At 35.2% G+C, this 11,829-nt stretch overlaps 1 protein-coding gene across 1 annotated transcript; it reads left to right on the forward strand.

Moving 5' to 3' along the window:
• The first annotated feature begins 3,706 nt into the window (after positions 1-3,706).
• LOC111466475 (cysteine proteinase inhibitor 5-like) lies at positions 3,707-4,107 on the forward strand. Its single transcript, XM_023111142.1, has one exon. The coding sequence runs from the start codon at positions 3,756-3,758 to the stop codon at positions 4,098-4,100; it is 345 nt and encodes a 114-aa protein (XP_022966910.1). The 5' UTR covers positions 3,707-3,755; the 3' UTR covers positions 4,101-4,107.
• The last annotated feature ends 7,722 nt before the right edge of the window (positions 4,108-11,829 follow it).

Consider the following 11,829-nt stretch of genomic DNA (forward strand, 5'->3'; position numbering starts at 1 on the left):
AAAAGGGGTACTTCTGGCCAAACATGCGAGACGACATCATGCAATATACCAAGACGTGCCTCATCTGTCAACAGAACAAAGTCGAGAAAGCCAAAGTCTCAGGACTCTTGGAACCTCTACCTGTGCCGACAAGACCCTAGGAAAGTGTATCTCTCGACTTCATAACACACCTCCCAAAAGTCAGGGAATATGACGCTATCTTGGTTATCGTAGACCGATTCTCAAAATATGCGACGTTCATCCCCACTCTCAAATTATGCTCAGCCGAACTCACAACCAAACTATTTTTCGAACACATGTAAAATTATGGGGCATTCCGTCGAGCATCATCAGTGATAGGGATGATAGATTCATTACGACATTCTAGATTGAGTTATTCGCCTTCTTGGGAACAACCTTAAACATCTCCTTGAGTTATCACCCTCAAACCGATGGACAGACAGAGCGGTTCAATTGCTTGCTCGAAGAATACTTACGTCACTTCGTCGACACTCTCCAGAAGAACTGGATACAACTATTAGATGTCGCTCAATTTTGCTTCAATTGTCAAACCAGCTCGTCTACGTGAAAGAGTCCCTTCGAAATTGTAAGTGGATGACAACCGGCCTTACCTCATATTATTGATCATTCTTATGCAGGAAAAAACCCTCAAACTCACAACTTCACAAGAGAATGGAAGCAGGCAACAGATATAGCCCGGGCATATTTAGAGAAGGCTTCCAAGCATATGAAAAAGTGGGCGAACAAGAAGCGTCGCCCCCTTCAATTTCGAGCAGGAAATCAAGTTCTCATCAAGCTGAAACCAGAACATATCAGATTTCGCAGCCGAAAGGACTAGAGACTAGTTCGAAAATATGAAGGCCTAGTTGAAGTCCTTAAAAAGATCGGGACTACCTCCTACCGAGTTGCACTACCTGCATGGATGAAAATCCACCCAGTAATTCATGTGAGCAACTTGAAGCCATACCACCCTTACCCAGACGACGACCAACGAAATGCAATCACGAGACCTAGCATCGATCTGAGGCAAAAAGAAACAAAAAAAGTAGAGGAGATCCTGGCCGACAGGGTTAGGAAGATAGGAAGACCCTGTACGGATGATTCGTGAATTCCTTGTCAAATGAAAGAATCTCCCTACAGAGGAAACCAGCTGGGAATGCGCCAAAGATATGAACTCCGCCGCCACCCACATCGCAAGGTTTGAAAGTAGTCGGTTGACAGGAACATCAACCAATTAGGTGGGGGAGGATGTCACGGTCATGCTCGTCCAAGGCGTGTTGCCCATGGCCGCATGCCCATGGCAAGCCAAACCCTTGTCATGTCTTTTCATCCTAGTGTTTTTACTTTTGTAGTTCTAGGGCGTCTGACGCCTCAAAAATATCATGTCTAGGCCTGCCAGACATGAAATGTCTCAGAATGTGTTATAGGGGGATATGACTAGTTGTCAACTTCTCCCTACCCAAGGTTATATATGCTAAGCCGTTATCTCTCTCTTGCTTGCTTATATAACGTCTCTTTCAAAAATCTCTCTCTACCCTCGTTTTTTAAAACCTTCTTTTAAAACTGAGGCTAGAGGCTCGATCATACGTCGCTTGGCCGTAGGCGACGCAAAAACAAATTGACTTAGCTCACTTGTCGCTGGAAAGTGAATGTCACACAATCGCTAGTCCGCTGTCTTCAAAAGTGCGATTGTGTCACCTAGCATACCCCCACCATGAATACTACTCACTTGAAAACATGAAATGTAGCAAGAGTGAGTATATTAATAACCCACCTACTTATATGCTCTCGTCGAGTTTGGTTGGCAGTACACATACAAAATTTTCAAACATTATTCAGCTACTTAATTATACGGACAATAAAAGATAGTTTAATCAATTTCATATATCCCATTTTGTTTTTCTCATATATAAATAAAATAGCTCATACACTCTACTCATGCAAAGAGTCTGGTGCTCGCATGTAGTCTAATATATGGACTATTGTAAAATGTAAAGAATTGAACTTAAAATTGATGTGATGGGTTCATATAGGCTGCCTTCGATAAAAAGGACAATATCAAACTTTCATCAAATATAAATTGGTGACATTAGCCTAAGCTAATCAAGGAATTGGCCTTACTATAGGATATACTAGAAATTATATGAGTTACAATTATGATTGATTGAGATGATGTACGATGACGCATGTGTATTTATGTTTATGATGTATGAGCTACGATGATGTATGAGTTGTATCTTATGATATCGTATGTTAGTTATGTGGTGATGTATGAGCTATGATGTATGATGATGTACGTGAGTTATATTACGATGTATGACGTACTTGACATGCTTAATTCACTTAATGGCGTTATGATGAGTATGATGTGTTTGCATGACGTTTATCTTAATATGTTGATGTTTTCCATATTAAGCATGCTATATGATGATGAAGTCATATTGCATCAAGTTGATAAATCGATCTAGGATATAACCCTAATACTATGAAATTGATATTAATATAAATATCTAACGAGCATGTTTTACTAAACGTAACAAAGAGATGTGACTAGGGTTGTGTCAGAAGAGATGTTAAGATGAGAACTAAAGGGACCTCATGCATGTTGTGTCTACATAAGCATAGGGATACTTCCCTAGAGACGATGAGTGCAGGCGCACATAGTATGATGATGAGGGTGTTCATGGAGAGCATGACACCAGGGGTTCTGCTGACCTCTGGATGTCGCTACAAATAGTTAGCTTGACTAGAGAGGGTCCAGTGGGTGTGCAAGCCGCTTGAAGATTCACACTCGCACGTGTGGGTCGTGTGTAGAAAAGTACTACACATCCATAGTAGTCTAAGACTGGAGACCGACCCTAGTATGAGAAAAAGATAGTTTTTTTTTTTTTAGTATGAATAACATTTTATTTCAAAACATTGATAAGAGGTTTTTTTTTTTCAACTACATAATTATCATTTCATCCATGATGTTTGAAATAAATTATGCAAATATAAGTCCATGACAACATTTAAGTTTTGAATTTACTTGTCAAATACGACACTCAAGGGTCTACTGACTTCCAGACATTGTTACGGACAACTAGCTCGACTATGATGGGTTCAGGGAGGTGCAAACCACCTGAAAATTCACGCTCGCACGTGTGTGTCGTATGTAGAAAAGTAATACACATCCAACTTAATTTGGACTTGAGTCACCCCTAGGATGTTTTAATCATAGGTTCCTAGAGCATTGTTGCATGAATTTACATTTTTCATGACCCCTATATTCTTTGAAATATTTAGGCCGTGTGCTATCCTATTTTAATTTAGTTTTTGAACTTTTAAATTGATATTTTAAATATTATGAAATAGCATTTTGTAATTAATTTTAATAGTGATGCAAAAATAAATTAAAAATAATTTCAAACTAAATTTAACATTAGTGGAAGTTGGAAGTCAAACTTAAACCCTAAATACAAACCAAACTCAAAACTTAGGAGTTAAGTATAACCTTTTTAAATCATTATTTTTTAAAAAATAATAAATAAATAAATATCAAAACATTCTTTTTAATTGTTTTTGGAACATGGTAAATTTTAGAAACGGTGTCTCTTAATCCTAGGAAAAAACAAAAAGTAGGGTTAGGTTACCATAAGTATGATTTGGAATCCCTTACGACCAAATTCTTTATAAATTGCTCTAACACACCACACTCCTCACCAAAACTTTCCTTTCTATCATTTGTTCATTCACCCGCTCCCTCTACGCCTACGATGAAATCCTACTCCGCTTCACTCTTCCTCGTCCTTCTCCTCCCGATCCTAGCCATCGCTCAAAACGAGAATCAAGTCGGCTTTTGGAAGCCGATTGCAAACGTGAATGATCCGCAAATTCAAGAGATCGGAAAGTTCGCTGTGAAAGAGAACAACTTAGAATCCAAAAACAGCCTCGTATACAAGAGGGTTGTTAGCGGCGAATCACAAGTCGCCTCTGGAATCAACTATCGCCTCGTTATCGAGGTCAAGGATGGGAGTTCAGATGCGCAATATCAGGCCGTCGTGTTGGAGAAGAAATGGGAGCATTCCAAGCAGCTTGTGTCCTTCACGCGTCTCGCCTAATTCATCAATAAAATCCTAATTTAATTTTCTTTTTTCTTGGATAATCTTATCTAAAAAGTCTTATGTAATGTTATATTAAAAGGAAAAGGAAAAGGAAAAGTTATTAATATCTCAAATGCTTCCTACCGCTTTAGAAATGAATAAATAAAGTATGGAAACACATTCAAACATGCATTATCGAAGTCAATACCATTTCATTGGATTAGAAAACACAATATTTATAAAATAAAATAAAAATTAAAAAAAAAATACAGTACCAAACAAAACTCGGTCCAATCTTTTACTAAAAGGATTGAGCCGAATACAATACAAAGATACTATTGTATATTTTTTTGCCAAGACCAAACAACGTAAACATTTTTGTTGTTGTGCCGGATCTGCAATTAAGCTTATGGATCTTTAGAATTGGTGTAGTTGTTCAATATATTATATCCCGTAGCGTCGTTTCAGATCATGGATCGAGCCAAATATTACAACTTCTTCTACCCATCCCGTATATAAATTTATTCCTTCTCACAAGTATGTAAGAGAATCCTATGCCTCGAGAAAATTATAATAATTTATTTGAAGCTCGATAATAATGTCAAGATAACTTACGAACACAAAGTTGAAATTTCTCAAGTTCATATATTTAGAGAAAACCTTAAACGTAAAGAAAGACAAAAATGGTAGATTTGGCTTATGTTCCACCGGCTTATGTTTGACCAAAGATAATGAAGATGACCAGATTTGGTTGTCATTTTGGTATGACACGTCTAATATGCACACAAAAAAATAAAAAAAATAAAATAAAATAAAATAAAGATATTTCGTAAATGATGTGATATCCCACGGTGGGTGGGAAGGAGAATGAAACACCATTTATAAAGATCCGGGAACCTTTCCCTAGCAAATTTATTTTAAAGCCTTGAGAGAATAGGAGAAAATCCGAAGAGTACAATATCTGCCAGCGGTGGGCTTGGGGCGTTACATGCATTATCCATTAACAATGTTACTTCTAATTCATGGATTCTCGTTAGTAGAGATACGTATCATATAATATTCAAAGCTTCTATTATAACTGAATGAAAGGCTGCAGTCATTTCTTGTGTTATGCAGGAATTGGCGTGGGGAAGATGATTGGCTCGGATAAACAATTCGGAGGTCTCTATCATATTTGTTCATCTCCAATCAAATCTTCACTTCATCAAGTATCTCAGTCATGATTTGTGGCATTTACATCTACGTCATTCTTCATTTTCTCATTTTAAATTTATAGATGATCAATTGCATTTGAATAATACTACTTTTTCTCATAATTGTAGTATTTTCCCGTTTAAAAAAACATATTCTGCCTTTGATTTGTTACATTTTGATGTTTGGGAACATCATAAAATTTCTACCCATTATGGTTTGCGTTTTTTTCTCACTATTTTGTTGATGATGTTACTTGATGTACTTGGGTTTTACTTATGCAAGATAACTTAGAAGTACATCATTTGTTAATGAACTTTGTTAAATTCGTTCAAACCCAATTTCACACTACTATCAAGATAATACGATCAAACAATTGGATTGAGTTTCTATCATTGCAACAATTCTTTGGCATTGAATTTTAGCGCACTTGTTATACTCCACAACAAAATGGAGTCTAGCGCATAAGCATCGTCATATCCTCAATGTAGCTAGGTCTCCCCTCTTTCAGTCATAGGTTCCACTTAATTTTTGGGAGAATGCATTTTAACGGCTGTTTATCTTATAAATAAAACATCATCCCCATTATTATCTAACAAGACACACTTTGAAGCATTCTACAAAAACAACCACCTACATTTCATCATCTTAAAGTTTTTTGCTGTAAATGTTATGCAATTCTAGTACATCTTAATAAAAATTTTGAACCTTGCGCAATTCTTTGTGTTTTCGTAGGATATCCTAGTGGTCACAAAGGTTACATGTTGTATGACATACAATCTCACAAATTCTTTATCAGCCATGATGTTAAATTTTGTGAAGATGATATGCTTTTTTCATCAGCTTCACAAACTTTGACATTAGCTTCTTCAACTCCCATTTTACCACTCCATGATGCATCCTACTCAAACATTCATTTTCCTCCTATTTCTTCATCTCCTTCACCTTCTATTCCTTCTCTAGATTCACCCACTCATTCTAATCATATCCCACCTGATATATCAGTTCCACTCCGGGTTCTACTCATACTAAACAACCTTCACCTTGGCATAATGATTATGAGATGTCTTCTGCCGTCAATCATTTAATCTCTAGCTCAAGTCCCAGCATTGACACCTATCCCCTTCATCATTACCTTTCATTCTCTCGTTTTTCTCCTACTCAACATGCATTTTTATCTCTTATTACAGCTCAGACAGAACCTATAATCTATGATGAGGCAATTGGAAACCCATTATGGCAGTAGGTTTTGAATGCTGAAATTGCAGATTTGGAACATAATCACACTTAATTCCTCGTTTTCCTACCACCTAGCTATAAAGCTATTGGCTATCGTTGGGTTTACAAGATTAAATACAACTCTGATGGTTTTGTTGAACAAATAAAGCTTGACTGATAGCAAAGAGATACATTCAGGTTGAAGGTATTGATTACAACGAGACATTTTCTCCTACAACAAATTACTACACTTCGTTGCTTACTCACTATTGTTACTTCTCGAAAATGGTTCACTCATCAAGATGTTCAAATGCCTTTCTCCATGGTAATCTAGACAAGGAAGTCTACATGTCTTTACCACCAGGTCTTCACCAATAGGGGGAGAATACAGTATGTTGGCTACATAAATCTCTTTATGGGTTAAAACAAGCTTCTCGGAAGTGGTTCTCCATATTCTCTACCACTATACAAAATGCAGGCTACACTTAGTCAACAACATATTACTTTTTATTTACTAAGAATAAGGTACTTCTTTCACTACAATTCTTATCTATTTTAATGATATCTGTTGACAGACAATGATCTCAAAGAAATTCAACATCTCAACTTGTTTACTCGAGACATTCCTTATCAAATATTTAGGGAATTTGAAATTTTCCTAGGCATTGAATTTTCGATCTAGAAAAGGAACTCTTATGTCTCAAATGAAGTATGCTTTAGGCATTCTTCAAGATACAGATCTTACAAGAGCACATCCAGAAAAATTTCCTATGGAGCAAAATCTGAAACTTTCTTAACAGAAGGAGAGAAGTTGAATGATCCAAGCAAATACAGAAAGTTGATTGATAGATTAATATATTTAAATGTTACTAGGCTTGACATAGTGTATTTAGTTTGTATGCTTAGTCACTTTATGCATGAATCAAAAAACCACATTAGGAGGCAACTCTTCAAATTCTAAGGTACATCAAAGGTACTCCTGGTCAAGAACTTCTACTACCATCTGAAAACAACTTGAGATTACAAGCATATTGTGATTCTGACTGGGGTGGTTGTCGAACTTTCAAACGGTATATTTCTGGGTTCTGCATCTTCTTGAGAAATTCAATTATTTCTTGGAAGTCTAAAAAGCAAACCAATTTGTTCAGATCATCAGTAGAAGTCGAGTATCGAGCTATGAAAAATACTACGTGTGGACCATGTGTAGGACAAAAAATACACATCCAATTAGCCCGTCTAGGATAGCCGCCAAAGAAAAATAGGCTATTGTGATAGATCTTATTCATAAAATTGTATGTGTTTGCATTTAACTCCGATAGGGGGCTGCTTTCTGAGTATTTCTTAAAATTCTCAAGCTACGTGCTACTCTTATTTTTCAGGTAAAAACAAGGCATCCCTGTATGACTGACGACGACATCACAATTCGAGACTATGACACATGCATAGGGTAGTTGTACTTATTTCTTAGACTTAGGTTAAAAAACATGTATTTAATTTTAACGTTTATTTATTTCCCTTAGTATTTTATTGTATCATTTTAAAGATATTTTCGAACATGTAAATCCATGACTATGATTTAAGATGAAATTATGTTTTATGAAGAAATTTAAACTATGTATTTCCACACTCAATGTTTCATGATATGTATAACAGTAGCCAACTTAGATTAAGTGAAAATTCAGGGTCCTTACAAAACCAACTCCACATGATTTTTTAATTTCAAGAATTTTAAATACAGAACAATAGACTTGATTTGGAAAAAAAGAAAAAAAAAAGAGATATAATAGATATGTCTAGATATTTATTTATTCTAAAATAATTGAACTACAAGATGACTAATCTTTGAAGTCATTTTGTTTTAATTTATATCAACAAGAAGATTGATACGACGTTAAATTGGATGTTGAGGAGCAGATTCAAGTTAGTACAAACAATAGTCAGAAACTCTGATATAGGTCAACCAAGTAAGTGGTATTATTATCGGCATGGTTAGAAGTTTGTATTTTGTATGTTGACATGTGCCTCGTGGTTCTGCATGTGTCATATGTTTGATATGTGTGAGATGTTTATGAAATGATATGTCTGTGATATGATATAACTATGATATGATATGTTGATGATATGATACATGTTATGATATGATATATTTGACAATATGATACATGTTATGTATGATATATATGGTATGTTGAAGGACATGTTATGTGCACGATATGACATACTACGATGGATGACATGAATGATACATAATAGATATGTTTTGGCATGATATACAAATTCGATATATGTTTTAAAGGCTATGTTATAAAAAGATATGATTTGAAGGAAAATGGAAGATGTTTTTACATGGTTTAATAAATGCGGAAAATGTTGGGACCTTATGCATCAAAGAATTACCCCCTTTACAATGAGTACGACGCATACATTACGAAAATAAATATGATCATTATGTTTATCATGATACTATGATGATCGCTACTCCTACCGGGTGTTCGACAATAGCACCAGAGAATGCTAGCCTGACCAAGGAAGGGGTCTAAGAGGTGTGCGAACAAACTAGTGGATCCCTGTTCGCATGTATGAGTCGTGTGTAGAATAGTAAATACACACCAAATGACCTGCTTAGGATAGTCACATGAGGGGATACAGTTTTAAATGAAAGATCTTATTCATGATTGCATGTGTTTGCATCTAGCCTCAAGAGTGGGGTCACTGACTGAGTATTTTTTAAAGATAATAAGTCATGTGTTACTTCTATATGTCAGGTAAAAGTAAGGCACCGCTGCACAATTGATAGCGGTATTACAAATTTAATGACCATGACACATGTATAGGTTAACACAGGACATTAATGTTTTATTTTTACGACCTTTTATGTCCATAAAATTGTTATATAAAAATATTTTAAATGATTATTTTTGCTTAAGAAGTCACCTAACGTAAGTAGAAATTTCATTTTTGGAAAGGAAATGGTAAGCATAAATACAAAAGAAATTTTTTTATTAAGCTTCTCAGATTTTTTACCACTTATGGAGATGGAATTTCAAGACAGCTCAAAAATAAAAATAAAATTAAAAAAATTAAAAATTAAAGAATTTTTAAAACATGTTTAGATTTTTTAGAATAAAATATTTATAAAGTGACAAATTACCAAAATACCCCTAAGTTCGTAATCGTGAAAATGCCCTTGCCACCGAGACTTACTGCAAATTCATTTTTAGAATGGGTGAGCTGGAGAAATCCTTTTAATCTTGTAATCCAACCGTTGATTTGTTCCAAATTCGGATATAATCTAGAAGACTCAAATCTCTTCGGATTCAATTTAAAAAATGAAATCGGCAACATTCTATAAGAGTAGATTTTTTCGACAAACTTTCTAACATTTAAGTTTAAAAGGAAGGAAGTTTTGGAAATTTCAAGATCAATGCAAGCTATGTCTACATTTTGAAGCAAAGGTCGTTCGAGACAAGAATCAAGCCTTTCAATCATCAGTTATAAGTATTTCTTTTTGGCTATCCTTTCTTTATGTTTCTTCTAAATTCGAGGGTCATATTTCATCAATTGACTGCTAAAAGTGTCTCAAATATACTTTCACAATTCAGCTATCACTAACTCGAAGGGAGTAAGGTTCATAAATTGCATTTGTGCCTACACATGAATTTGTTGAATTTTATATCCTAAAACTCATAGTTTGTAAATAAAAACATATTCTATTTACAATAAAGTTATTATTGATGTTTATTTAGTAAAGATTGTAATTGAATAAAGTGAATTTTACGATCATTAAACTAAATCCAATAAACTAAGAACACTCGGCTATAGTATGATTACTTGAACTATATGTAGAGACATAAGAGTGGCTCAAGTTCAAGTATACAGTCAAAATGATTTATAGTATAGAGATAAGGCTGAGTATCTTGTCCTAGGGACACTATGGATGCAACCCACTTTTGTATATGATATAAATAATCTAATCACTAAATCGTACATGTGGGGACATGTGAGTGGGGGTGTCCTATCCAATGAGTATTGCATAAGATTGAACCATGAAGAAAACCACTCTCACTTTATAATGTCATTTACTATTGAGACTGATTTTTTCAATCGATGACCTAGGTTACTCGATCTTAAGCCTGAGTTAACTATGAACTTCTGTTTATTTAGAACTATCCTTAGATTTGCATGGGTGAAAGTGGCTCGAGTTCGCCAACTCAATAAGCTTCCCATTTCAGGGGTAAGACTGGGTGAACAGTTGGGGACATGGGGTGCAAGATGGAATCACTCCTTCCCGCTTTTAGGGATAGTAGAGAGGATATTCCCTTAAGTACTGACTTCTGGTCTTGATCAAGGGGTCCCATCCTCTCAGTGGCCTGAGAGGGATTCAATTTAGTGGTTGGACCACAAACCAATTGTTCATTAGAGAATAAGTAGGACTTAAGGAGCAAGAAGTAACCTCAAGGTAAAATGAGAAATTGACCCATCTCTAGTTATGAACAACCTATGAATGATGGACTTACTAATTATGATTAAAACCATTGAGAAGCTTGGAAGATTAATGCATAATACCAGTTCTTTGATGCGAAGCAAAACGAGAGTTGTAACGCTGTGGACATGACATATGAACAAGAAAACCTGTCCTTAACGGGATGGTCATTTCATACAGGTGCTGCATGGCTGTCGTCAGCTCGTGTCGTGAGATGTTTGGTCAAGTCCCAAATGGACATAAATATATCTATAGGGAGGGAAGTGCAACTACTAGGCTAGAATGAAGTGTCATAGGACAGTTAACGAATGTTGGTTAACTAGGTTAATGAGTTTAGCTGATTAATCTTGAATCGTTGGAGCCCATGATCTGTAGGTCCATTAGGTCCCCCTGTTAGCTCATATTGGACCAAACATTAGAACAATGTGACGAAAGAGTTTGAAGTGTTCGAATTTGAATTAGAGAATATGCGCTAAATGTATACGATATATTTAATCGTATTTTGTTTTAATTACAAGATTTAAATAAGATTTAAATATTGTAATTATGAATAAGGAATTCATGATCAATACGTGCCGAAATTGACTGGGATTGACGTTTGATTTAATGTTAGGTGGTAGAATATTGAAATAACTCCACTAATATGAGTGGAATTTTTTAGTGGAAAAGACTAACACAAACTTGCATGCTTGCCACATAATCTCACAATTTGAGTGAAAATTTGAATGTCAAAATTTGGTAATCTCAAATTTGCATGAGCTTCCAAACATGACTCTATAAATGGAGTAATCAAGGTATATAGAATACTTCTCGAAAAAATTTTGAGAAATTTTTTCAAACTCTCTCTTCACATAT

The sequence above is a fragment of the Cucurbita maxima genome, unplaced genomic scaffold (genome assembly GCF_002738345.1).
Source record: "Cucurbita maxima cultivar Rimu unplaced genomic scaffold, Cmax_1.0 Cma_Scf00031, whole genome shotgun sequence".
Lineage (NCBI taxonomy): Eukaryota > Viridiplantae > Streptophyta > Magnoliopsida > Cucurbitales > Cucurbitaceae > Cucurbita > Cucurbita maxima.

Coding starts and splice junctions, on each gene's coding strand:
- LOC111466475 (XM_023111142.1), top strand. CDS start 3,756: ATGAAATCCTACTCCGCTTCACTCTTCCTCGTCCTTCTCCTCCCGATC.